Source organism: Aulonocara sp. 'chitande type north' Nkhata Bay, linkage group LG18 (assembly GCF_057382095.1).
Source record: "Aulonocara sp. 'chitande type north' Nkhata Bay isolate Kocher_YH1m ecotype deep benthic linkage group LG18, A_spYH_male_GT1.1, whole genome shotgun sequence".
Taxonomy (NCBI): domain Eukaryota; kingdom Metazoa; phylum Chordata; class Actinopteri; order Cichliformes; family Cichlidae; genus Aulonocara; species Aulonocara sp. 'chitande type north' Nkhata Bay.
In genome coordinates, this window is record NC_141361.1 from 17,069,045 (window position 1) to 17,096,691 (window position 27,647).

General features: G+C 39.7%; 3 protein-coding genes across 3 annotated transcripts in view; 1 reads left to right on the forward strand and 2 right to left on the reverse strand.

Moving 5' to 3' along the window:
- obscnb (obscurin, cytoskeletal calmodulin and titin-interacting RhoGEF b) overlaps positions 1 to 5,529 on the reverse strand; it is a 65,255-nt gene extending 59,726 nt beyond the window's left edge. Inside the window, exons 1-3 of the mRNA XM_086273535.1 lie at positions 5,227 to 5,529; positions 2,312 to 3,395; positions 200 to 469 (exon numbers count right to left, since the gene is read on the reverse strand). Coding sequence (XP_086129661.1) covers positions 200 to 469; positions 2,312 to 3,386 — 1,345 coding nt within the window. The 5' untranslated portion in view covers positions 3,387 to 3,395; positions 5,227 to 5,529. The remainder of the gene's footprint in view (positions 1 to 199; positions 470 to 2,311; positions 3,396 to 5,226) is intronic.
- A 3,847-nt stretch (positions 5,530 to 9,376) lies between these two features.
- On the reverse strand, positions 9,377 to 20,074 carry atg9b (autophagy related 9B). Its single transcript, XM_086270690.1, has 14 exons — positions 19,132 to 20,074; positions 18,920 to 18,967; positions 18,605 to 18,665; positions 17,870 to 18,040; positions 15,986 to 16,127; positions 15,087 to 15,835; positions 14,634 to 14,787; positions 14,243 to 14,422; positions 13,883 to 14,128; positions 13,376 to 13,614; positions 13,168 to 13,261; positions 12,679 to 12,763; positions 12,285 to 12,454; positions 9,377 to 12,155 (listed from the first exon to the last, which is right to left on the reverse strand). The coding sequence occupies exons 1-13, from the start codon at positions 19,238 to 19,240 to the stop codon at positions 12,303 to 12,305; spliced, it is 2,430 nt and encodes an 809-aa protein (XP_086126816.1). The 5' UTR covers positions 19,241 to 20,074; the 3' UTR covers positions 9,377 to 12,155; positions 12,285 to 12,302.
- On the forward strand, positions 19,668 to 25,984 carry abcb8 (ATP-binding cassette, sub-family B (MDR/TAP), member 8). Its single transcript, XM_086270691.1, has 16 exons — positions 19,668 to 20,320; positions 21,367 to 21,697; positions 21,819 to 21,974; positions 22,272 to 22,366; positions 22,872 to 22,977; positions 23,083 to 23,244; positions 23,522 to 23,607; positions 23,709 to 23,806; positions 23,904 to 24,009; positions 24,111 to 24,144; positions 24,265 to 24,401; positions 24,518 to 24,612; positions 24,692 to 24,825; positions 24,927 to 25,074; positions 25,157 to 25,407; positions 25,612 to 25,984. Exons 1-16 carry the CDS (start codon positions 20,214 to 20,216, stop codon positions 25,693 to 25,695), a joined length of 2,130 nt encoding a protein of 709 aa, XP_086126817.1. The 5' UTR covers positions 19,668 to 20,213; the 3' UTR covers positions 25,696 to 25,984.
- The last annotated feature ends 1,663 nt before the right edge of the window (positions 25,985 to 27,647 follow it).

Sequence of the window (27,647 nt, forward strand, 5' to 3'; positions counted from 1 at the left end):
CTGCATTTTTCAAATAGATATAGCAGTAAATAATGGTCCAATGTAGTAAACATTCACAGACCAGGTCATGTCGCATTACGTATCCACATGAGATGCATGTAATATTTACATTAAACCCATATAGACAATTGTAATTACACTTGATAAGTGCACAAACACTGAAGAAGAACAGTGGAAAGAAAAAGAGTCTCTACCGTACCCAGGACTGTGAGCTCAGCCACAGTGCGACTGCCCTCTTTCATCTCGCATATATAAACTCCATCGTCGTTGGTGGTAACGTTGTGTATGGTGAGGCGACGGAGGGTGCCGTCCTGCTCCATGCGATATTTAGCATTTTGCTGCAGTCGCGTTTCCTCCATGAACCAGTTGGTATAAGTGGAACTAAGAGGCACCTCACACATGAGTGTGGCTGAGGTTTTTTCCTGCACCTCCACATCCTGCAGCTTTCTCCTGAATGGCACCTTGGGTTCTGGCACAAGGAAATATGACAGAATCTTTAACCAAAGCTGAACTACATCACACTTTCAACTTCTACATGTATTTACCCACATATTCAAATATATGTCAGGCTAATGAAATATCAATAAAGTGAGAGAAACTAGAACATTTAAATTCAGGAATCAAGTGTAGAAAATCTGATTTAAGAAGTGAGATAAGTTCAACCTGAGCACTCAGTATAGCCAAATAAAATATTTAACATTTGCATTCATGTTTTCCAATATGTTTCCTAAACTGTGCTCTCCAAAGACTAAGTGAGTTAATTTCATCTTGCCATGCTGAATATTTTTGCTTCAAGCATGGTTGTAATAACATCCAAACAGGCACTGCAAAGATTCAAATACAGGATGGCTTCCAAAGCAAACATAAGATTACTTTTTATCACCAGAAGTGGCAATAAACTCCAAATCCAAGGGGCAGGTTACACCATGGACAGTCTGTCACATTTATAGAATACATAAGGTGCACTGATAGGAATGGGATCCTTTCTGTCAACATCTCTTATTCATCTCATATTCTTGTTCTTGTTCCAATCCACTGCCTTTATGTGTGAATTTTGCACGTTCTCCCCTTGCCTGTGTGGGTTCTCTCTCGGACACTACGGCTTACTCTCAAAGTTCAGAGTCATTTATTTTAAGTTAACTGGTGATTCTTGGTGTGAATGTAAGTGTGAATAGCTTTCTTTTTCTGTATGTTAGCCCTGTGGTAGACTGGCAACCTGTCTAGGGTGTATCCAGCTTATCCACCCATTGACAGCTGTGGTAGACTCCAGCTTAACTTCAACCCTAAACCCTAAACTGGACAAGTACTAAAGAAAATGGATGAGTATTAGCAAACTACTTCTCCAGTGCATATGTAAAGAATGGTATATAAAGACTATCATGCAGTTCATGTGCTGGATACTGTATTTGCCATTACACTACCATTTATTTTCTAGCCACATATAGTAAAACTTCTTTCCATTTCAAAGCTTTCTGCAAAACTCCAGCAAAGTACCAAATTGCTGGGAAAATATCACACAAAGAACCAATTTTCCTGCACTTTGAATTCAGCTGGTACATCGGCAGCTTGGCACTCGACATCGGACTGACTGGAAATTAATATCTGAAATTAAAATCTGCAACTCTACCGCTTCATATCCTGGACCAACATCTTCCTGAGGGAAGTCACATCAGCAGTGTGCCAAAGTGATCTACTGAGTGAGTGACCATCTTAGCAACTGTGAACTACTCATCACCAGCAGAAAATAGCTGCAACACAACACCTTACTTCAGGACATGAGCCAGAATTCAGTCTTGTTGTTAAAAGGCAAACAACAACACCCAGAAGATTCAGAAGAGTAATTACAGTTCCCAGTAAGCACTGCTCTCAGTTTGTAACTATTAAAATATACAAATGAGTCACACTGGAGCATGGGGGACACGATATTTAAGTACAACGGATGCTGCAGATTATAGATACACCATGACAGTGTTATAAACAGTGTAATAAATTAATATGCAGCTCAAAATATCCTCATCAAATAAACCATTTACGTCTCCTAGAAAAGGATTCATGACTTCTAAACTATTAAATATGTACATAAGTATGAGCTTTTTATAAACATTTGTATCTTCAGAGGGTTAGGGTCTTTGACCTGAGTACTACAGACAGAAAGTGAGTTGAGATTTGTTAGCATTATCAAAAAATAAGGTAAAGCCAGCCTTAATATTTCCCTGCATACTTATTAGAAGTATGCAAACATATCTTTACTAAAAACTTAATTCAGGAGGATTTTCTTAACTGCGATTGCTCAAAAATGGTAATAGCTTACCTTTGACTGTTACTAACACAGCGCTGTAGGTCTGCCCTGCCATATTGGTTGCATTGCAGGTGTAGAGGCCATTATCAGTCTGCTTGCAGTACAGGATTTTCAGGATGAAGTTCTCAGCTTGGTCCTCATAAATGACATGTCTGCGGCCCTCGCTGATGTTAATTCCATCCTTCCTCCAGATAGTGTGGGGTTTGGGGTGACCGGTCACAAAGCAGCTGAGTTTGGCATGTTTCCCCTCAGTCACGGTGCAGGTACGAGTGAATACACCTTTAGGAAGCTTCGCCAGGGCAGATGCTCGCAGATCGTGTTCCAGGCCCAGAGAACTGAAAGCATCCGTGATTTTGGCCGTGGAGGAGGAAGAAATGGAGGCGCTGCTTTCTTCATTGCGGTAGATGGAGATCTCCTCTTTGCGCTTCTGTAGGTGAGAGAGAAGGGAGCTGCTCTTATCTACAGCTTGGCGGTGGGAATCCTGAGCATCTACAACGAGGGCAGCCGCAGCTTGTGCGCGGCCGACAGTGTTCTGGGCCCTGCAGGTGTAAGTGCCGCTGTCCAGGTTTCGTACGCACTGGATCTTTAAAGTGCTGCCATCGCTCTCAGAAATGATCTTGATGCGACTGGTCTCCCCCAGGTAGCGCCCATCCTTTTCCCATTCAAAGTTGGCCTCAGGGTAAGCTGCAACTTGGCAGTGGAAAACAACATCACCGCCCAAAACAACACGTGCAGAGGCAGGCTTCACCATGAAAACAGGGGCCTTCTGAGACATCTCTGTCGGCAGCGCCACTTTGAGGGTTACAGCGGCGTAAGCTTCACCGACGCTGTTCTTAGCTCTGCACATGTACTGTCCACTGTCCTCCAGAGTTAAGTCATAGATGGTCAGGCGATAAGCGTCTCCATCTTCCACAGTCTTGAAGCGGCCTCCGGACGTCAGCTTCAGCTTGTCTTTTTCCCAGGTTATCAGTGGAGTTGGGCTGCCCACAATTGTGCAGCTGAGTGTGGCATCCTTGCCCACACACACTGAAAATGCCTTTGGGCGAGTGAGAAACCTGGGGACCCCTCCAAACAAGTTTTGTTCCATCGTTTGTTCCTGTGATCAAACAAAGGGCAAATATTACACATCTTATAAGTCTTATTAATATCTTGGAACAGTTATTGAGTCCAAACTCAACTTTGAAGCAACATGTGTGCAAAAAATCTCCACACTGATAAAACCATTTGTTTCATCCTGCTTTTTTTAGTCTGTTTTATCCTTTTTATTTGGTGTCACGGTGTTGATTTCTGCCTCTCTCTCTTTTGTCCTTTCGCCCTACCCTCAACCTAACCCTGACCCCAATCAGTCATGGCAGATGGCTGCCCCTCCCTGAGCCTGATTCTGCCAGAGGCTTCTTCCTGTTAAGAGGGAGTTTTTCCTTCCCACTGTCACCACATGCTTGCTCATAGGGAGGCATCTGATTGTTGGGGTTTTCTCTCTATTACTGTAGAGTCTTTACAGTATAAAACACTTTGAGGTGACTGTTGCTGTGATTTGGTGCTATGTATATAAAATTGAATTGAACTGATATTTATCTGTGAAGGACAGAAAGGGCAGATTGGTGAGCCACGGCTGAGCTCAGCATCACTGTACACCACAATTATAGTGTCTGCTGGGCATGATTTTACTGGACAATTTGCTCCCTTTGCATAGTGACTTTCAGCTTCTCGTCCCAAAGTGCAAAACAATACGGTTTACAAAACAACTTTGTTCCAGCAGCCATTACTCAGATTAACCGAGCATAGCGTTGCTATCCTACATGATGCCAAGTGAATTCTCTGTAATTATAGTATAATTATTTCTTCAGTATTTTTTATTAAGCTTATATATTTTCTGTGTTTGCACTGACAAACATGGATGGAAGATGGATGACTCTCTACTCCAGACCAAATCTACCCATGGGTACAAATAAAGTAATTGAAACAATAAAAATATTAAATAAATAAATACAAAACTGATTTTATATATGTACAAGTTTAATAACCTTTATTAAAAACACCAATCTTCAACTGCAAGTATAAATAAACCAGGAAGTACAAATGTAAAAATTACAAAACTATATCAAGAAAAAATAAATACATTTACTATTATTTCCTGTAGATCATATTCCTCCACAAACACCTGTCAACTTTACACAAACCCATTGTAAAATCTGGCCTTCTGCTATGTGTTCTCTAAAATATGTTATGCTATGAAAATAGACATAAATCCAGAGTTAGGGTGGCATATTTATAGCTGACAGTTACAGTAGCTATATATCAGTCAACATATCCTTGACCTGCCGCAGCGGACATTCATCAATACAAAGACCTATTCAAAGGGAAAGAAGCTAAATAGCAAACAAATTCCCTCACAACAAGGTCAGAAAGAGCGCTTATGTGTCTTTCAAACAGTGACATTTACCAGCTTTGTCACCTCCGCCGCTTTAACTGCATGTCCCAAAAATAACCTCAGCTGTCAGACTCCGTCTCTGTCCATTGCCATTTGTAGAAGCGAAAGGGACATCAGCTGTTTGATAAAGCTCCCACTTCACAAACATACTTCATTTCTAGCACTGTCCGTTTTCTACCAGCTGAGGAAAACTCGTAAAAAAAGACACTGGAATTTAATGAACGACTAAAAAAAATCACGGAAAAAATTCGACAAAGGAGCTTGTGTTTACTTAAATATAACAGAAACTTCAGCTGGATGATGCGGTTAGCTAATGAACTCAAATCCGCCCCTGTAATAGTCACAGGTGAAAAATGACAGCTATCTACCTCTTTGAGCTGCACCTAAGCTCAAATTAACCAACAAAAAAAGGAAAAGAAATTCTAACTTCGACCAAGTTCCTATGTAAACTTTACTGTAAGAAAATGAGTTAACTGTTGTGTTACTGCTTCTTCACCTTGAGTCCTTAACCGCTCAGGAAATTCAGGCGCTGAATCATGTGGGCCAAACAATCAATAGCCCGTCAGGATTTCCGGATGATGGCCCTCTCCAACAGCGTTCAGGGGCTCCACATGGGGGGCAAGAAAAAGTCTTCTTTGACCTCAAATATATTTCAAAATGGTTGTAAATCCAAGATAGTGAAACATCCCCCCGTCTCCTGCAGTGGGCGGTTGAGCAGACTTACGTTTTCTTTCTTCTCTGGTGCCTCATGATGCCACATAGCTGACGTGCCTATTTTGGCGCAGCCTCCTTTCCAAAATAGACCTGTCATTTGGAGATAGCCTGATGGTGGCTTCGGGAAGGAGAGCAGGCTGGCCTGGCTTCTGCTGGGTTGCTGCTGCTGCAGGCTGGAGACGGCAATACGGACACAAGTCATAAACAACTCATACTAGGTGTAAATGTGCCGCGTGTGGACGCGTCAAGCAGGAGCAGTTTATTGAGTTTCAGTTCAGTTCAGGTTTAGTTATATATCAGTCGCCTCAAGGCGCTTAATATTATAAGTTAAAGACCCAACAATAATACGACCCACCCAATGAGCAAGCACCTTGGCGACAGCGGGAAGGAAAAACTCCCTTTTAACAGTTAGAAACCTCTGGCAGACAGGGGCGCTACCAAGGGAGAGCCGTGCCCCCACGCCCCCCCCCCCCCTCCCCGCCCTCACCCAGGTGTCACTTTATATATCCCTCACATTTCCCATCATCACATGCTGCACTGTTCATGTTTTTTTTTTTGGGTTTGCCACCCCAAGATTTTAGTGCCCCCCCCCATAGTCAAGCCTATAAACAAATTCTGGTTCTGCCCCTGCCAGCAGAATCAGGCTCATGTAAATCGGCCCACAAAAAAGTTTTTTTTTACCACACAAGTTTAAACACCTATTAACTACTTCTGTTTTAATATCATTTTAACTGTATTCAAAACTTGTCAATTATCCCCTCCAATGTAAAGGAGGGCATATATTTTGGACTTACTGTATTTTCGTGGTTTTAGAGATTTTACTACTCCGAAACAAAAAATTCCCCCATGTCTATTCATGTAATGAAGTAACAGATAGAGTTTTATTCTTTTAAGTAATTAAATAACTTTACACATTTTTGTACTTTTAAATCCAAATTCTGCTTCTTTTTTCTCCTATTAAGATATCTCAAGGATTGAATGTTCAGTTAAACTTCTTTATCCTGACAGAAAGATGAGTTTCCTTTAAGATTTTTCACTTAAAAGTACATGTAAAATGAGTTTGATTTAAGTTCTGTACTTGGATAGTCAAGGTAATTGACACAAATTCACAGGCAGGGTATAATTCTGAAAACTATGTCCCGTAGGGGATTATTCATGATTTGAAGACTTAACAGAGCTGCAAACAAAACTGAACCTCCACTTCTTGGCTTGTTGTTGTTCACTTGTTTCAGACTTTCTTAGATGTGCAAATCTGAGATGCTCAAATCAATCTCTTGCCACCTCTGTCTCTACTTAATGAAAGTTTACCTCAGCTTACAACAGCTCAAGATGTGCCAGGTTAAATGTGAAGGTAATTAACACCAAGACATCATTAGATACTGCATCACAAATCCAGTCCCTGTCATCATATTACCAGTAACAGAATCCAGCCTGCACTCTGATATCATTGAACATTTGCAGTGGTGACAAAGGCACAAACAGCTTCCTCATTCTTCTGCTTATTTATAGAATTAAACCCCGCTCTGATCTCTGAACAAAAACATAAATCTATCAGTCTGCCTCTCTTGATAGTTCATTCATTTGCAGTAGTTGTAGTGAATAATAAATCCACTTAATCTGCTTATGATTAGGCTGAGAGGTTGACTGAGCTTGCAGCAGACTGTTTTCCACAACATCCACTGTGACAGCTGCTGTCCCCAGCTCATCAGGGCCAGAATGAAGTTATGACTTCATATTGTCCATATTGTGGAAAGGACTAGAATACAGTAATACTTTAAATGTATCCTTAGTGAAGTATTCACTTTGATTAAATCACTTGATAAAGCATGGCAACAAACCTCAGGTTGCAGTGCACATTTTTAATATAGACTCTCAATTTCCTTTTAGGAAAAAATCATTCTACTTGAAGTGACTAAAGCCAGTGTTAACCCTTTTGTCCCCAAACTTTGGCTTCCATGTTATTTTCTTACTCTTCCAGTGCGGGCTTTCCCCCCAGTGCCAGTGACTGACAGCAGCAGGTAGCCTGGACCCTGATTTAAACTCCCAGAAACTCTAGCAGACGGTAATCCACTGTTGCTGCTTTCCTCTGCTTCATCCTCTCCTGGCCACTGTGTTTAGTTTCCATACTCTAACTAGAGTATGTGTACTGAGGAAGAAAATAGTTTAGATAATGCTATCCTCTGTGTTGGCATGAAATACGTCCAAACCTTCTACTGCGGTACTGTGTCACAAATTAGCACAGGCTAGGTTCCTTGATTTCAAATCACTTAATATACCAAAACAACACCACGACATATTTCTGCAACTTTTTGGTAAATGTTTAAAACTCACTTGCAGACAGTAACCACCCTCTCATGGCACCTGCCAACAGCCTGGCTATAATTTAGCAACCTAAATATTAAACACTAAGTAAAACATGTCTTTGTAATGAGACTTTTCTTTTTTTTTTTGCTAAATGGAAGCAATGCATACTCTCCAGTCCGGTCTCCGTGGCCTTCCACTTGACCTCACAGCCATTTCGAGAATAAGGTCATAGCTGTATCATGTTCACAGCTTGAAACACATGGGTGTTACCTTAAGAACAGTTACATGGCAGATGACAATCAAAGGAGCTTGCAAATAAAAGACTTCTTTAAGTTGCTTGAAGACGTTTCACCTCTCATCCGAGAAGCTTCTTCAGAACTGAAGAAGCTTCTCGGATGAGAGGTGAAACGATGGCAGATGACAAGTGAGACAAATTTTACAACAACAACAACAACAACCTTTATTTATAGAGCACATTAAAAGCCTAGGCATACCAAAGTGCTTTACAAAAAAACAATAAAATAATACAGTTAAGAGCATTAATATCAAATATAATAAGAACAGCAGACAATGTTCACAGTAGAAAGCCACTAATAAAATGGACTGCAGCACATAGTTCTACCAAAGATTAAGATTACTAAGACTGAACAGCAGATGGCAGGCATGTCCTCCCCAAAACACTCAAGGGGCTTGGACAACATTAAAAACAAGCAATAAGGTGGGCAGGATCAAGTAGGCGTAAGCTTCATCCTACCCCTTTTGAAGCATGTAAATTGTATGGTAGAGCGATTCCTTTTTTTTGTATCCAATATTTTTTTTTAATATTACTTATATGTTTGAAATAAAACAATTAAATAAAAAATGAGACAAACTAGCAAAAAAGAAGCACATCTTTATTTACAGTCTTGATAGTATTTACAGTATTATAGCAAGCACAGGACAATAGTGGGAACACGTGGCAGTGAGGTGCTGTTAAAGAAAACAACTCACCTTAATTATTCCATACGAAAAGTCCTGATTTACAAAAAAAAAAGACTTGATCAACAGGTTACCCTAACACTGCCACTGAGCTCTTCTAGAAATGAGGGTCACTGAATGCGATTTATGCAGCTGTTGATGCTGTATGATGTAAAATGACGTTTAATCAATGGACCATGTATATGTGCTATTCCTTCATAAGTTCCAACAAGACTGTGAGCAGAATCAACTGGTTAGAAAGAGTCATAGAGCAAGTCAAAGGGGAGAAAGAGACAAAGGACAAAAGTACGGAAAACATATATATGACAGTAGTAACAAAATGTGAATAAGTCTGTATAAAACCTTTATATTCATTCAGAAGCTGTTCACTAAATACTTTCTTTTTTATTGTTATATAGATTTAGGTGTTATAGTTCAAACTTCTAGGCATCTATCTATCTATCTATCTATCTATCTATCTATCTATCTATCTATCTATCTATCTATAATGTCTCTTGTCTACAGTTATTATTTAACCAAACAAATGGAAAACACAGTAGACTCCTTTGGTTGGAAAATGTGAGGGTAAAGAATCGAGTTGTTTAAGTATTTAAGTTTTTACAAGTTAAGTTACATGAAAAACTACTTCCAAGCAACAGCAAAAACAAAAACAAAGAAAATTAAACTTTATTCTTTTTTATTTTAAATAAACATTACATAATCAACCACACACAGAACGATTAAATACACTCAAAATTAGATGTATTTGCCTCTCTACTCAGTCTCTGAAAACAACACGTACTGTAAAGCTGTGCTGAAAACAAGTTCTTTTGGCATGTTTCATATTTCAGCTAATGCTGCTCAATTTACAGAACAAAAACATACAGACAAGAAGAAGAAGAAGAAGAAGAAAACAAATTCACCATTTCAGGATGAAAACATAGCACCTTGTTCCAGTCACTGTGATCCTTCGACTGGTCTATATAGTGGATAAGAAACCATAGTATGATCAGAAGGTTTGCCATAATGGCATGCTCCCGTTTCTTCAGGATGTTAAAGACAGCGCAGTCCCATGACAAAAGATACACTGTCAGATACAACAGACTGACCTGTCAGCTAACAAGACACATCCACAGTTTCACTATATGCACTCGATGCTATACACAATGGCATGGAAATCAAAAATACTGTACATCCTATGTGCTGGTAAATATGTGAAAGCAAATCTGTTGGTTAACATGAGACGGCTTCTAAAAAGAGCAAATGCTAATCCTTATTACCAAGGCACTGCTTATAATAAAACGACTAACATTAGACACTACCATGGCGTGTAAATGTGGAGACTATCAAAACTCTGTGTTCAAAGCTGAGCTCCAGTGTCTCTACAACACAAACTCATCTCATATGGAAAAAAACACCACAAATGAACTGCGACCACAAGAAATGCGTGTAAGCACATTTAAGGCCGTGTGAGGGAAACAGACATTTACTGACCAGCGGCAGAAGAAAAAACAAAAAACAAACAAAACAAAAAACCCAGCAAAAAAACATTATGTGCTTGGCCACAGTGTTTCCTTATAGTCTGCTGAGGACAAATGACAACACAAGACAGGCTGATGCAATGCTCATCTATAAAGTTAAATCAGGATGCAAGTACACACACACACACACACACACACACATTAAAAATGCTTTTCAATCAGTGCAAAAGTGTTAGCATAATTACGCAGATGTTAAAATGCATTCCCTCCACAGACGCATGCACGCTCAACGTGAGAGTGAAACAACTTCTAAACACACGAGAGGGTTAGGACACACTCTGAAGTCTTATAGAGGTGGAGGGCTCAATTTATATTCCTTTGCAGAATGCAATAAAACTGGGTTGATATTGTCATCACTAGATCAACTATGAGATTTTGTCCCAGTTTATTTCAGGGTTTACCGGCAATTGCATTCACCATCTTGCCGCTGGGCATGGCATCTTTGCAATAACACCAAAATTAAAGACAAAAACCACATTGTAAGAGGGGCCACACACCACCTCCATTCGTAAAAGTTTATGATTGTTTAATTTTTTTTTCCTAAATAAATTATATCTCTCTATATACCTGTATCAATTACATATGTAGGGAAATAAATATATATAATGATCTTACTTTGGAAAAATAAAGTCTTAGCAGAATTGCCGTCCTTAGCACGCACTCTGAAATCAGCCCTTATGATGAAGTTCCATTTTTATATGATCAGTTTGAGGGAAAGCACAAAAAATGGTAACAAGCACACAAAGTATTTGAAAAAAGTAACACCTTACTGTTTTGTTCTTTTAAAAATGGTTTCCACCTACACCTGCCATTAAAATCAAAATGCAGTCGAAAGATGCACCTCTAGAATGAAAAAAAACGTTTATGTATAATAAATATTTACACAAGAGTAAATACACTACAGAGGTATCGATTTGTGTATTCGTTTTTTCTCCTCCACAACTGAGGTAATGCGGAAAACTAGGATTTAAATACATGTTTTTACATCGGTGTTAAGGCATAACGCTGGCTCTGTCCAGCTTAAACAGATTTCAATTACATCTTCTATCTGCATTGGGATTTCTAAGACAAGTGTACTTGGTGCCCATTACTACGGCTCTGCTTTTGAGGAAAAGCAACTGTCTTGACAGATGAGCCGCAGAAACAACAACACTGAACAAAAATCTGCATTTAGGACCACTAAACACAGACAGCAGCATCAAACCATGTGCATGCTTAGGCTCAAGGAACTCCCAGATACACATAGTGTTTTAGCAGTGCGGCTACTGTATATAGTGAACTTTTGAATCATTTCAATACTTGGTATATTTTGCAGGAATTGGATCTAGTAGTAAAAATGTGACCTTTGAAGGAACAAGCAAGATGCAAAAGTGTATTTACATTTTACAAGAGTCAAATAGCACAACTCTGAAATGCTTTTTTTTCCCCCCAGATGACTAAAATTGTTCAGGCAAACAAGATACAATTTGAAGACTTCATGCTGTGGCACAGATTGAGACACTATTCTGTGGAAAACTTAAATTATACTTGCACCGTAATACCCTGTGATGCTCAAATACTCGATTTGTGCGCAGCAGAAGTTGTGATGAACCTTTCGCGTTTCGCGCCCATCGTCGCACGGTGGATCTATGATTACCCTACACCTCATCGATCTTTCTGTCATACGAGCTTCGGGAAAAGTTCCTACAAGTTGATAAGAAAATTGTGACAATGTGGACGGAAGACATATGGTTTCCCTGATGCCATAGTCTGCCTGATATGACAGGATGAGGCGTAGAGGTGCAGAGACTGTGGTTATTCAATTAGTCCCTCCTAAAAACGCTGAATGGTGTATTAAAGGTCCATGCTAAATTCTCCATGAAGATCATCTAAGGCCACAACTTTCGTTGAAGAAAGTAAAATGTAAACACTAAAAAACAAAACAAAAGAAAACAAAAACACAAAAAAAGAAGAAGAGAAATGATCACGGCTTTGTAGCTTCAGGACAAACAATGCCCAAAAATACAGAACCACAGAGCATTGAAATGAGAGCGTATACCTTATGACAAAAGGCACTTCAACAACTACCCCCAGTGCCCTGTTTTGGAGTAGATCCACTATTAATCTCCTGATCGTCTTCTTCATCTTCTTCTACCTCTTGCCAGCCACCAAGATGGACAGTGGTGGGCACAGAAATGCTGGAACTGAGGCCGCTGTGTGCCTGGTAACCTGAGAATAAGGGTATAATATCTATTGGTTTGCTGTCTAATGATTTGTAATATCAGGGTATCCACATCAGAACCAGGATTTCAGCACAACAAGAATTTTTGTCACATTCATTTGATTCTGAACTGACACCAACAATATTTATAAAAGTCCTCTGCAAACTAATATTCATAATCTTTGGCTGAATTAAAAATAACAGGTTCTTAAAAATCAACACTTTCATTTACCAGTGTGTGTGTGCAGATCTCTCATTGGCACTGGATTATGCCACTGGCCTGAAGTTCTTGGTGGGTGGGAGCTCTGCTGGTGGAGCTGAAGAGACAAACAGTTTTCAGTGTGCAGCAGAAACGGGTGCTAAACTTATGGTACCTACAAAAGATACTAAAAGCATTACTCTGGCTCAAAATGTGCCTTTCGAGCATTAAATCTTTTAAGCAATACTAAAAATGAAACCATGAACTGAAGCTACGATGATACATGAGAGACCAAAGTAAAGATTTGCATGTTTGTGCATGTCTATGTGCAAAAATAGCACCTAAAATTTTGGAGGAAAAAAAAAGGGACATTGGACACACACACACACACACACACACACACACACACACACACACACACACACACACACACACACACACACACACACACACACACACACACACACACACACACACACACACACACGTTTGAGAGGCTATAGTTCATGAACAGGAAATTACCTCATGCATGTAGATGGCATGGAGACTCATCTCGGCTGAGGCAAACTCTGACTGCAGTGCATTGCTCCGGACACGAGAGTCACTGTTAGACATACTGGGAAAAAAGCCAAACACTTTTTTTTCAACAAGCATTTGGATTTTGTTTGGTATTGTTTTGTTATAAATAAGCTCAGAATAGAAGTATATAAAATGTAATATTGGAAAATACCTGTCAATTACGGTGCGCTCACTGTGGTACATGGTAGTCTCAGGGTGGACGGAGGAGGGCAGGAGGCCGTGTGACCGGCCACGACTGGTATGCGCGAGCTGAGACGTGGACAAAGAGGCGAGAACGCTGGCTGCAGCAGAAGCAGCGGTGCTCGGTGGGATGAGTCGATGGTCTCGCCCTTGCAGTCCAGATGCAGTTATAACAGGGTGAGCCAGGACACTGGCCAAAAGATTATCAGCCTGGAAACAACAAATGTCAGAAAGTTACAAAAAAATAAAGGAAAAAAATTAATGAGAATAGAAATTACAACAATATATTTCATAATGAAGCCATTATCAGTAATCAAATTTCTAGTAGTTTAGGCATTAAGTATTTATAGGGAAAAACTGATGATCCTAATGGAAAGGGATGACTGCATTACTGAGTTTTCTTTGTACATTAGCTGCCTATATCATTTTTGAGCAAATAAGTAGTTCTTGCTGTTTGTGTTATCGACTTGGTTCCTACCCCAGTGCCAGACTCGTTGGACTGCAGCGAGGTGCAGAGAGGCGCCTCTGAGAGCAGCAGCTGAGTGGAGGGGCCGGCCTGTGCATCATGGTGCACCTTCTCCTTTAAATGGCTGATAAACACTGAGCTCTCCTGAGGGGGCTGCCACCGTGGATTCTTTATGGTGAAATGCATGAGGGACAGCTCCGTTTTGCCATTTTCAGCCTGCTGGTACACAGATGCCTCTGTCTGTCCTTCTGACAGCCACTGAAAAAACATCAATAGACAGATCACCTTTTTGATATCATTTTTTTTCCACAGTCTTCATTCACTGAGACATTTGTTCATTCACTCCTGCCAGACAAAAGGAATGGGTCTTACTGTTGGGTTTCCATGGCGTCTGATGTCCATCTGGGCAAAGGAACAGATGTCACCAACTCCAACGACCTCCACGGTGAAGTTCCTGAAGAAGTCAATTATTTCTAGAGACTTGTTTCTCAAGAGGAAGATGAGAATGAAGGGTGTGACAATAGGACTGAGCAACTCCTCCAAGATGAACACCTGAGTGGACAGAGATGACATGAATTTCTGGTTCTGTACGTTTTATTTTATGTACACCCTATAAAAATATGACTGTGACCAATCTGACAGTTTTAGCATTACCCAGGTCCTAGATTAAAAACCCTCATCACAGCCAGAACAAGCACATAATTTCAGTCTGACTTGAGTGTGACAAGTGTGTTCCTATCCACTGAGTTTCTGCATTCCTCACCGCTTTGTACTGGAACAGCTGTGCCACCTCGTCACGGGTCTCACTCTTGTTAGCGTTGCCCCTCCAGTGGTCTGGCATATAGTGAATGTGTGCCAGCACACACTGCAGCAGCTGTTCTGGACACCACGCCATATGCTCATCTGGGATGAAAGACCTGGCGTGGGACAGGTACAAAATGTCAGCATTACAGCTGTGCATTACCTGCACATATGAGACAAATGGATAAGCAAAAGAGAAAAGCTTTATCATAAAAAGTTAAAAATTCAGATGGGAGTACCTGATGAAGAATATCTAATACTTGCTCATAGTTTTAATGTGAGTTATTTAAAGAATTACTTCACTGATTAGCTTTCAGCTGAATAAATGAAATAAAAATAGACAAATAATTTGTAACAGTGTATATTGTAGTTGTTTTTTGATGACTGACTGGGTGGGCTTGCTTTGAGGACTCACCTTGCGATAGTTATTGTCACCCCCAGCACAGTAATAGCAGTCAGAATGTGCTGCACTGTCAGAACATCCTCATCATAGACTGTAAGTACGATGAGAACAGCCAGCACTGAGCCTGAGAAGAAGGCAATGTTCTTAGCAATCACAGTCAGCAGTGGCGATGTAAACGAGTTCATGTACTTGGAAGTGGGTTTGTAGCCACGACCCAAACGCCCGTGCAGCTCATGGTCCAGCTCATTGAAGTGACGCAGGTATAAACGACCGTAGAGGGACCATCGACGTGCGCCCAAACTCCCAGGTTCTCTGCGGATCACTTCTGTGTAGCTGAAGAAAGCATAGAGCACCTGCCACACTAGGATGAAGGGACATAGCAGCAAATTGGCCAAACCCATCAGGAGGATGACCCTGCTGAGCTGCTGGGCAAGCTCCAGGCGGTTTCCACTGCGCTTGTACTTGGGGTGCAGATTCCACTTATTCTGAAAGAGTGAGCCAGGGCCCCAGAAAAGGATGAGTTCAAAGTTGTACTTCAGACCCTGGGTTAGAAAGACCACATTGCCCAGCAGGGGGAGCTGCAGGTGCACCGGCAGCAGGGATTTGTTTATCATAGCCACCATGTAGTTCTTAAAACGTAGGATCCGGTGATAAATATCAAGTTCTGTCAGCTCTTTCTTGTGAATGCACATTTGCTGTTCCCTCTGGAGGCTGATTAGACGGTCTTGGACTTCCTGCCATGTGTAGTTGCATAGTTCATCCTGGGAGAAAGACACAAGGAACCCACTCACATTGAGACAAAGCCACAATTTAAAACACTGAGATTTATCATCTCTCTGCATACCAATGAACATGAGTCAAAAAAATTTGTTTGAATGACCTTAATACTCATCTCAAGTTGGTGCACTCACCATTCTGATCTTCAGTGCTTTGATGTAGAACTGCCTGATCTCCCAGTAGTTCAAAAAGTTGCAAATGACCTTAATAAGACGATAGATCCAGAATATAGCAGCCATAATGAGAAGGAATATGATCCAGCTGTTCTCTTGAATCCTGAACAGAAACAAAAGCTCCTTTAAAACATGGCTAACTTCATGTATCAATTCATACATAGTAAACACTGTACATAATGTAGAGTCATTGTAAAATCTCTTACACAATGTCGGTCATACTTTATGGTTTTTAACTAACTTCATTTATACTTTTACTTGTTTTTTAATCACTGTTGTGTGTATAAAATCCCTGCACTATCTCAGTATAAGGCCCGTACTGGGCATCTGTGGCACTTTTATTTTAACTGTGTTGTTTATTTGTCATTTATTGTAGACAGTACTATTTTTACTCTTTATCATGCTGCAGTAATGGTAAATGGCCTGTATTTGTATAGCGCTTTTCTAGTCCCTAAGGACCCCAAAGCACTTTACACAACCTGTCATCCACCCATTCACACACACATTCACACACTGTAACACAACAATTTCCCTTGCGGGATTAATAAAGTATTCATCTATCTATCTATCTATCTATCTATCTATCTATCTATCTATCTACACACATTCCCCTCTCCTCTACTAATAATTTAAGTTGGCTCTTCATTATCTAATGACATAATATTTATATGAAGTATGCAACAGCTGATCTTAGATGGAGTAATCTAGTAAACTTCAGTTAACATGTTTTTGGTGGGGGGGTGTTTGAAGTACAGTGGTGGATGTCTGCTCATTTTATTCTAAATTTAAGGAAACCCTTTAATGTTCCCATGTGTCTAAACAAACATTAGCAAATTTCAGTGCAACTGTAAAAGCTCTTTATGAGTTAACATTCAGATGTATTAAACAAAATACAATCTTGTTTTCAGTCCGAGCGTTTTAAAGCTGCTTTATGAGGGAAATTAGATATGGGGTATGAAGAGGACAGAGAGAGCCTAAACTGTGGGACAAGTTGTTCCCAAATTAGAAATCCAAGCGGACGTCATTGCCTTTGATATAAACAACTATTGAGCTGCAGTCAAGCTGAGTCTAGGCTACATGTTGTCAAAAAAAAATGTGACAACACAGGAGTGGGAGGGGTAGGTGGGGGGCTTACTCCTGCAGTCAGCTTGTGAGGTGTCATGTGGTAGTCAGCTCGCTGTCCCAGCCAAGCTGTCAGCATCTCGGTTGGCTAGCTGTACCTCACCATAGCTATCAATTACATCGCTCTGTTCTCCAAAGCCAGGCTGAGCTCTCAAAACAAACACCTCCCTCCAAGTAACCATGAGTTGCAGAAATGTTGAAGCTACTAATCTCAGGGTGAATTAAACCAAAAATGAAAAAAACAAAAAAAAAACACAAAAAAAAAAACACTGAATGAAATATAGAAACCAGTCTAATTAATCTGATGACAAACCATTGCCTTGCATTACAAACACAAGTGAGTTCTAACAGATTTCTAGATTAAAGGAGAAAACATGCTGGTTACAGTTAAATAGTTTTTTTTTTTTCTTTTCTCAGAGTATGTGACTGTATCTTGCACTCTTGCCAAATCGTTTACAGCCCATAAAGAGATTTAGTGTGAAAGTCTAATTGCGACTGTATTAAGTCAGAATAATGACATCCCTCTAAAGGCCTGTCTCTAATCCTGGACTCTGCTTGAGAACAAAGTGTCTAATCAAACTTCCTGGAATGTGCATGACTTTTCATGCCTGTACATTCTGTCAGATTAAGTCAACTCATCCTTTTCCCACCAGAAAAAAAAAAGAAAACGAATCTCCTTCAGACACCTAAACTGTCTGTAGGATTGTAATATGCCATCATTACCTTGCAGTGCACTCCTGAGTTGGTAGGATGGCATCTGGCAGTGTGACTTTGTTCCGGTCCAAAGGGTTCTGGATTGGCCCTGTGTGGTTGACCGCTCGATTGGCAAACAGGACATCGTATTCCACGCAGTTGACAAGGAACGTTGTGAATGTGACAACAAACAATAGCTGACTGTGAGAGTGAGATTTAAAAAAAAAAAAAAGAGAGTGATTAGGTTACACACTTAATGAAAATACCAAGAAAACCAAAAGATAACAATGAAAAGTGTTTAATGTTTAACTGCTATAAATAATTAGGTTATAAACAATACACTACACTACACACTGTAGTTAAGTAAAGTCGCCCCATCTGATAAACACCAGGAATAACAAATGTCATACAGGCATGGCAGCAGCACAAACAGCAGGAGTATAAAAAATATGTTGCATTAACATGGCAGCTGGTGAAGGGATTAATCCTAACAGAAAAAGTCATAACAGAATAAATGACCATATTAAAAAAAGATACAAAATAACATTTAGAGACGGAATTGCTTAAAAAAAAAAGGGTATTGTCGTCAAAGGCTGGGGTGCACTTAACTCACAGACACATACACAAGGCCAAACAAATTTCCTCTTAGATCTGCAAACACACATCAACCTAATGTTTTGCATTCAATGTGTATCACCTGCTATGATGGTGCAATATTTTAGCCATCTCAACATGGTGAGTATTTCTGTGCAACTCAGTACTTACGCAAGTTCAAAGAACTCGGAAAACATCATACAGGCAAAGCCATTTTTTTGATGAAAGTGATATATGTGAACAACATGGTTAAGGAAAATTTTAAACAGCCCTACAACAGGTATGCAATTATTTTAACTATAAGTATTTAGGGTGTGGACATTCACTATAAGTAAGCTGACTGCACAGTGAAGTGATAACAATCAGTGTAACACAATGTCTAAATATTCATATTTGATCCCATAGCAGCAGCAGCAGAAGTGACATTCAAATGATGTAAAAGGGATCATTCTGGCTTTCGCCAGTTTGTTCACAGAGTTTAAAAGGATATCCTTGTAAAGAAGTTATCCAGGTTCTTGATATGGTGCCATGAGTCTGAAACAGAAATGAGACCATTGGAAAGTCTTTTACAACTTACTTAACCTCTTATTTTGTTGCATCATTTGTCAGCAGATGGCCAGCCTTTTTAACCTTAACAAGTACAAACTTTAACATACATTAGAAACCACTTTTAACGTAAGCAATAATAATATGTTTACCTTTTAGGCCCTCAGGCACGTGCACCAGTAAATCCTCCTCTCCTGGTGGTGAGTCCTCCTCGTAGTCATCAATTCTCTGATACTCCTGGTAAGCTTCAAAGTTGGCCATTGTGCTTCACATTCTTCAGGTCACCCCTCCACAACTAACGAGCTACTTATACTAAAGACTATACGAAACGAAAGCAGACTAGCAACCACAACTACATCCTGCAGCTAGCTACTTAGCAGCTCGAGCACTTCAGGAAGAAAGGAGGTTAGCTAAAGCTAACATTAGCCTGCTAACCTGCTCCACTAACGGACGGCGCTTGTGTAACCCTACACGACCATGATGACAAGTAAAATTCTGCGTTGGAGTTAACAATTCAGCACATGAAGCTTCCGTATAGTTAGTAATGAGCGTCCCTTACGTTAATAAAAGATTACTACCTGAGCCAAATGACTGTGCAGCGGCTGGCTAACCTGTGAATGATTCAGCCAGTCTTGTAGTCAGGGTGACACGGTTTGTTTTGTTCCCGTCTGCCGTCGGTTCATCTGCTGATCTTTATCCCTTTTTTAGTGTTTGCTGCTCAGTGTCCACCTCTTCACCACAGCTCGCTTATCTCACACAACTTCGTTTCAGTTACAACACGGCTGTCTTCGGTCGGTTCCGCGGTCCGTTACTTGATTTCCAAAAATACATCAACCTGTGCGTGTGCACTGTTTTTGTCTTTCGCTAACAAATGTCAACAAAACGACTTTGACGTCACTTCTGATCACACTGACGCAATTTCCGAGTAGCAATTGTAGTTTTTTAAATAATTTTCACATGGCAGACCCTCTGTTGTCCGACTTTTTCGCTTTTAGCGTCGTCCAAATAGTCCCAAATATCGATATATAGCTTGCTGTGAAGTAAGCATTTATTCGTCTTGCTTGTGGGTTTCACAAAGAAAAAATCATCTTAAAGCAACGGTCCTAGCTTTCCAGCTGAAATGCATCCTGGGAGAGTTTGAACATGGCAACCTGCAGAGTTTCGCTGGATTACTGTAGAGCTTAAAGATTATTTTGACCTCATGAGTTTATTATCACTGAAAAAGGAGTAAAGGATGCTTCAGTTGCTCAGTTGTAGAGCAAACATCGCTGCTGCACCATTGCGGCCATTGTCGTTGCACTGCCGGTGCAATAAAAGTGCAGACTTATGGAAGTTTTCACGGTAGGTTAAAGTGACCGGTAGCTAATTTAGCCAGTGACAGGCGACCTGTAGATTATACCAGCTGTATAATCCCATATATGTGGTTCTCCTCACTGTCACACTTGACCTACTTTGATTTCCTTTAGCACTGCCAGACTTATTCAGATCTTTTCTCTTAGAAAAAAGCAGTACTGTGACAGTAAAACAAATCAAAACAAAACCACTTTAAAAATATTAAATCATTAACACACAAATGTGAGATTTTTCTTTCTAACTTTTGAGATAACTGAAAATTTCGACTAGTTTTCCTGAATTTTTCCTGAACTGTAAGATAAATGTATAAAAACTTCAACATTTGCCCAAAAAATAGTGAAGTAGCATTAACATACTCAAGTAAATGCATTCTGTTAAATTAAACTTTGGCTTTTGGAAGAAAAAAACAACAATTTGCGGTTTATACTCAAATTCCCACGCAGATAAAGGCTCATCAATCGCTGTAATCACCGCACCTATTAACACGAGCCGTACGTAATCCTAACGCAATAGAGCAAATCCGTTGTATTTGCACATATTATCACTATATATATATATATATATATATATATATAAACTGAAGAGAAAGTTTTATACTGGTTTTATACTTTATGCTTTCTTTTGTGTAACTGTGATTATAGTGCCACTTCGTTATAATTGTTAAATACAGGTTCTCTTAACATTGTTTGTTTTCTTGTTTTTTTCTGTCTCATTAATTTCTCAATTTATATATGTGTGTGTGTGTGTGTGTGTGTGTGTGTATATATATATATATATATATATATATATATATATATATATATATATGTGTGTGTGTATATTTTATTAATACGAAGTTGTCAATAAAATATATTTAAAACAAAAATGTTGTTTCAGTTGGGCCACATTTCCTTGTGCTACTCAACTGTAACACAGGGGAACGAATTCATTAAAATTGAGTAGCTGATAACGGCCAGGATTTTTGTTACATTAGTGTTGCAAAACCTTCATGATTTTGATTCCCTGATTTTATTTCTGTCCTGGTCTGTATCCAGGTGGTACACATCCCCAGGGTCTAATGCAAACAGCTCCTCACAGCAGCGTGGCGGTGCTGTCAGTCGCATTTGGAGCCTGACTCAGAGAGCTGTCCGTCAGTCCACCACCAGGACATCGAAACCCCCGGGAGTAGCTTTGAAGTTTATCCTGGGACCAGCAGTACTTACTGTTTCAGCTCGACTGTTTTGCCATGTAGCCCACTGTGAGGCAGATGTGAATAATAACACCCCCGTGGAAGTTGTAGCCAAAAACCCAGTGCCTGACTTCAAATGGCACGTTCTGTGGGAATTTGTAAAACCTCAGCTGTTCACTCTCGTCTGTGCTGTTGTGGTAAGACTGAATCTGTTTACTGATCAAGAATGTCAGTGAAGCAAAAGATTTTAGCCAGTTAGGACATTTATGCTTATCATTTAAAATGGATGTTTTGGGGGGGGGGGGCTGTTTTCCTCAGCTCGCTTTTGGTGCTGCTATCTTGAACATTCAAATCCCCTTGATGCTCGGTGATCTGGTAAATGTTGTGGCACGCTACCTGAGAGAAAATACTGGGAATTATGTTCATGAGATAAGAGGTCCAGCCCTGAAATTACTTGGACTGTATGGTATCCAGGTAAGTACACATGAAATCTCACTAGTTGCACAACTTACTTGTGAACATGAGTCAAGCACAAAATAAATACTACAATCATGAAGTTTGCAATTATCAGCTTTATAATGCAGTCATTCTAATGCTATAGTCAGTGCGTTTTCAGTTAACTATATTAAATTGTTGTGTAGCCGTATACACACACATTTTCTCTCATCTTACTCATTTGGCACTTAAAGATCTCACTGTATAATTTATTTATTTAATCTATTCAATGAAAATTGTTTATTTAACTGGTACTTAATTGCCTCCTTTGTGCAGGGACTGTTGACGAGTGGGTACATTGTTCTGCTCTCGAGGGTGGGGGAAAGAGTGGCGGCAGACATGAGAAAGACCCTTTTTGCATCCTTACTGAGGTACATACATACATATTGACACAAAGGGAAAAAAATCGATGTATACAATAAATGTTATGTATAGTTTGGTGCAGAAGTGTTTAGACCATGAGAAAAGTTTTGTAATTTGGGCTCTAAGTGCTCCCCACAGAGGATTTTAACTCAAAACATAAAGACTTCAGACTGAAATTTGCATTAACAAATTTATGTCTGTAATGTTTATTTACAGACATTTTTCTAACACAGTGACCCATTTTCAAAACATCAAAAGCAACTGGGCATTTTAAGTAATCCAATTACTATGTGTAAAATTGTCTTTCTAAGCAGTTAGTGCAAAATCTTTGATTAATGTTTTGAAAGTCTGCACTTTGATTGTCTAATTTAAAGTTTTTGTCGCGGTGTACAGAAGCACAACTGCAAAAACGGTGTCATAATCCAAATACACGTAACTCTGACTGTATGACATCCACTGTCTGGCAGGGATTCCCATAGTTCACATTGTCTTGTTTGCTTTCTTTCAATTCAGACAAGACGTAGCTTTCTTCGATGCTAATAAAACCGGGCAGCTGGTGAATCGTTTGACTGCTGACATTCAGGAGTTCAAGTCATCCTTTAAACTGGTTATTTCTCAGGTAATAACACAAGAACGATCCGGCAGTGATGATTTTGTTACTAAAGTTTTTCTGGTTTTACGCTTCTAATTCTTATTTTTTTGCACTTTTTTGGTATATTTTCAGGGTCTGCGGAGTATTACACAGACAGTCGGATGTTTTGTCTCCCTCTATGTCATTTCTCCAAAACTCACAGGTTTGACAGTACTTGTCCTCCCCTGTCTTGTGGGAGCAGGAGCTCTCATTGGCTCATTCCTTCGCAGACTATCCCGCTTGGCTCAAGAGCAGGTGTTGTACTATGCATGTTATATTTCATGTATTATAAGCATATAGCGGCTGTCTTAATAAATTCAAGATTTGTTCTAATTACTGCCAGCAGATGTTAGTTAAGTTTGAACTCCTATTTTGAAATGCAGTAAAATGTAAACGAATGCAGCAGTGCTTAATTTATTAGTACCACTGGCACTCAAAGCAACCAATAAAAAGCACTGCATGAGCTATTATTTGCAAAATTAGTATAATTTGCTGTCTGACTGTGTTTTTACTTCTTGCTGTCAAATGCAAGGTAGCAAAGGCGACAGGGGTGGCAGATGAGGCACTTGGTAATGTCCGCACAGTAAAAGCTTTTGCAATGGAGGAACGAGAGCTCCAGTAAGTGAGAATATTTTTTGTTATACTTCTACCCTTTGTACTTTCAGAAAAGCACTATGACAGAGATACAATGTTTTGATTTCCGTAATGTTTTTACACAGGTTATATGCATATGAAGTTGACAAATCATGTGAAATGAATGAAAATCTTGGTACTGGGATTGCCATTTTCCAAGGGCTGTCAAACATAGCCCTGAACTGTGAGTGTCTTTTACAATGTTAATTAGTTGACACACTTTTTAGCAGGCTGTTAAACTACCAACATTATGCTAATGTTTTTGTGTCGTGTTAATACAGGCATTGTCCTTGGAACTATTTTTGCTGGAGGAACTTTAATTTCAAGCAATGAAATGTCTCCTGGAGACCTAATGTCCTTTTTGGTTGCCTCTCAGACTGTTCAGAGGTAAAAACACACAACTTGCTCCACGATGATTTCTCTTTTACTGTTAAATGTATTCTTTCAAAAGTAGTTAATTACAAGTCATGCATTCATTTTATGTTTAGGTCTTTGGCCAGTATCTCCATACTTTTCGGTCAAGTAAGTAAAAACTACGATTATCTGATTATCCAACCAGATTTGAAACCGGAGTATTATAATATGTGAACATTTCCAAATGCCTCAAATATTTTGCTGGCAATCTCTTAACATTTGTCGCAGGTGGTAAGAGGAATGAGCTCTGGGGCTCGGGTTTTTGAATACCTTGCTTTGCAGCCCACTATCCCCCTCTCTGGAGGAGGACGCATTCCATACCATTCACTCACAGGAAGAGTGGACTTCATGAATGTCTCGTTCAGGTTGAAATCCTTCTAATTCAGCTCCAAATCAAATATAAGTTTAAAACTACAACAGAGCACAGACATAAAAGAATGTTTTGTGAATGATGTATTGTTTTCTATTGATATGTTTCCAGTTATCCAACAAGACCAGGCCATCAAGTCTTGCAGAGGTTCAGTTTGACACTACCACCCAGTAAAACAGTCGCCATTGTTGGAGAATCTGGAGGAGGTAATTTCTGACATTTCATTTAGTAACTGTTCGACATTGAAACAATATTGGGTCATCTGATAAATGTTTAACCCTGTAGGAAAGTCCACAGTGGCGTCCCTGCTGGAGCGTTTCTATGACCCTACCAGCGGCGTAGTCATGTTGGACGGCCTCGACATTCGAACACTTGACCTTTGCTGGCTCAGGAGCCAAGTTATCGGATTCATCAATCAGGTCAAGGCTGCTGATCATTTCATGTTCAATTTTTAAAAAGTATTAGTTCCTAACAATTTTCACTGCAACTTTCTTTTTTTCCTCTTTCTCCTTTCTTTTAGGAGCCAGTTTTGTTTGGATCATCCATCATGGAGAACATCCGTTTTGGGAAGCCTGAGGCTACAGATGCTGAGGTCATTAATGCAGCAAAGCAAGCCAATGCTCACGGCTTCATCACGGGTTTCCCAGACGGCTATAACACCGTGGTTGGTATGTGCTCCCATTTGAGCTTTCACGACTGTTAAGAAACGGTGCCGCTTGTTCATTCTAAACTCCAGATCTTTAAATCCAGGTGAGCGAGGTGTGACATTATCAGGTGGACAGAAACAACGCATTGCCATTTCCCGCGCTTTGATCAAGAACCCCAGTATTCTGGTGCTGGATGAAGCCACAAGTGCTCTGGATGCAGAATCAGAGCGAGTGGTGCAAGAGGCTCTGGACAGAGCCACAAGGGGTCGCACTGTGCTCATCATCGCCCACCGATTAAGCACCATTCAAAGGGCTGACTTGATCTGCGTGATGAGCAATGGTCGTATTGTGGAGGTGAGAAGGCTGAGTATTCAGAACATACTCTGACCTCCATTTAAATCCTCCAGCTAATTTACTCTAGCTTTTAATGTCAGAGATGTACTTTGAATTCTTTCAGTATTCAGTAATAAATATGGACATACTGGTAGCTTCCTTGTTGAGTTGATTGTGTTATATCAATTTTTATTATATCTAACACCTTTTTCTTTTTTGTTACAGGCTGGGACACATGTGGAACTGCTGAGCAAAGGAGGATATTATTCTGATCTCATCCGCAGGCAAAGAGCTGAGGGGCAAAAATGACCACACCCATATTTGTTTACAGTAGCTGTATAATACTGTATAATGGTGTTTATTTTGAAATGCATAGCAAGACATGTGTGGAAAATTAATTATTTAAAATGTACTGTAAATTTGCCAGCTCTGTGACTAGTTTTATGAGAACTTACAAATGTGTATGAACAAATGGACCAATGTGGATTGGCCTGTGATGAACAAATTACACTACTGTATGCGCTGTTATTTCCAATATTGTTGATAGAATGATAGATTATAATGTGCTGGGACAAAATATTAAAATTACTTAAATTAATTTAAAGTGTTTTTTATCTGTTTGTGGGTGACAATAAACCTTTCTTGTTACAAATTTGAAAGAAACTCAACACAGACCCTTACCAGTGATCAGTACTGACATTATTCTAAATTTAAACTCTGGGGAAGGAATTGCTGTTTTGGCATCATTCCTCTTTGCCTCCACATACATTTGTATATATAGTTTTACTACATCCAGGCCACATGTAAAGAAGAAACTTCACAGCCAGCACATATCCCTTGTGCTCTTAAAAGACTAAAGTTAGGTCCATAGTTTGTTAGACAAAGACACTTTTTGTAGTCTTCTGTCTGTACACTATCACAGTGGATTTTACATCTGACTTAAAGGTTCAAGACATTTAACAAAAATTTCATTAACTATTTACTGTACGAGTTACAGACATTTTTATACATAATGCCTCATTTTCAGAGGCTCAAGACTAGTTGGACAAACTAACAATTTTAAATATAAAGACATTGATTCTTGTAAAAACTCTTGGATTGCTTCTGCAGCATTCTTTGGATCACTGTTTGCATCGTGATGCTCACTCCACTCAGTTTACCCTGCTGAACCTGAGCAGAGTATAGCCCTGCACGCAATTCATCCTGCTAATTCTGTCAGCAATCACACTTTGTGGCGCATACCATGCCCATATTATAACATTGGCTCCATGTTATTATATGGGCACGATTATGGGCTTTTTCTTTTACTTAGCATTGTTCTGGTACAAGTTAATCTTGGTTTACGTGACTAAAGAATCTTTTGGCTCTTTAAAATGTTTTGTTGTTACACTCTGTTCTTGAATCCATGAATGTGTTTCTTGATTATAAACTTCAACAATAATACAGCATTATACATATGGGCAGGGATAGCTCAGTAGGTAGAGTGGTGGCCCCATGACCGGCAGGTCGGGGGTTCGACTCCACTGAACGTCTACCCTGAGGTGCCCCTGAGCAGGGTACCGTCCCTACACACTGCTCCCCGGGCGCTGCATTGATGGCTGCCCACTGCTTCACTGGGTGAATGGGTTAAATGCAGAGGAACTATTTCCCTATGGGGACTAACACACACACACACACAGCAATTTCCTAGAGAGTGTTCTTAACTTGGTAAGATGTTGTGAAGTTGTTTTTCTTAATCATAGAAATAATTTTGTCATCATCCACATTAGTTTTGCACTCACTCAGGCCTTTTGGTGTTGCTGAGCTGGTCATCCCATTCCTTATGTTTAATAATGAACCAGGTTATTGATTTGAAACACATTTTGGCATCTCTATAAGCTGCAAACAGAGAGATGCCAAACTGTGTTTCATTGTTCTTACATCAGTGACAATAAAGATTTATTCTATTCTATTGGCCTCCCCTAAAATTGATTTATTGTCCTTTTTAGCCTTATGATAGCCTTCTTCACTTGCACTAACATCTCTGAGTCTCATATTTTAAATTACAGCGAAAAGCTTTAAAATATAATCTCAAAACGTTTAATCAAGTTTGGATATTATGTCCTGTTCACTTATCATGACAGAACACGGGAACAGGCCTCACCTGGCTATGAAACTGCTTGTCAATCCATTGTCCAATTACTTTTAAGCCTCTGAAAATGGGTGACTATAGAGAATGCCTGTAATTAAACAGTGAATGCAAAACGTTTGTAAAAACTCCT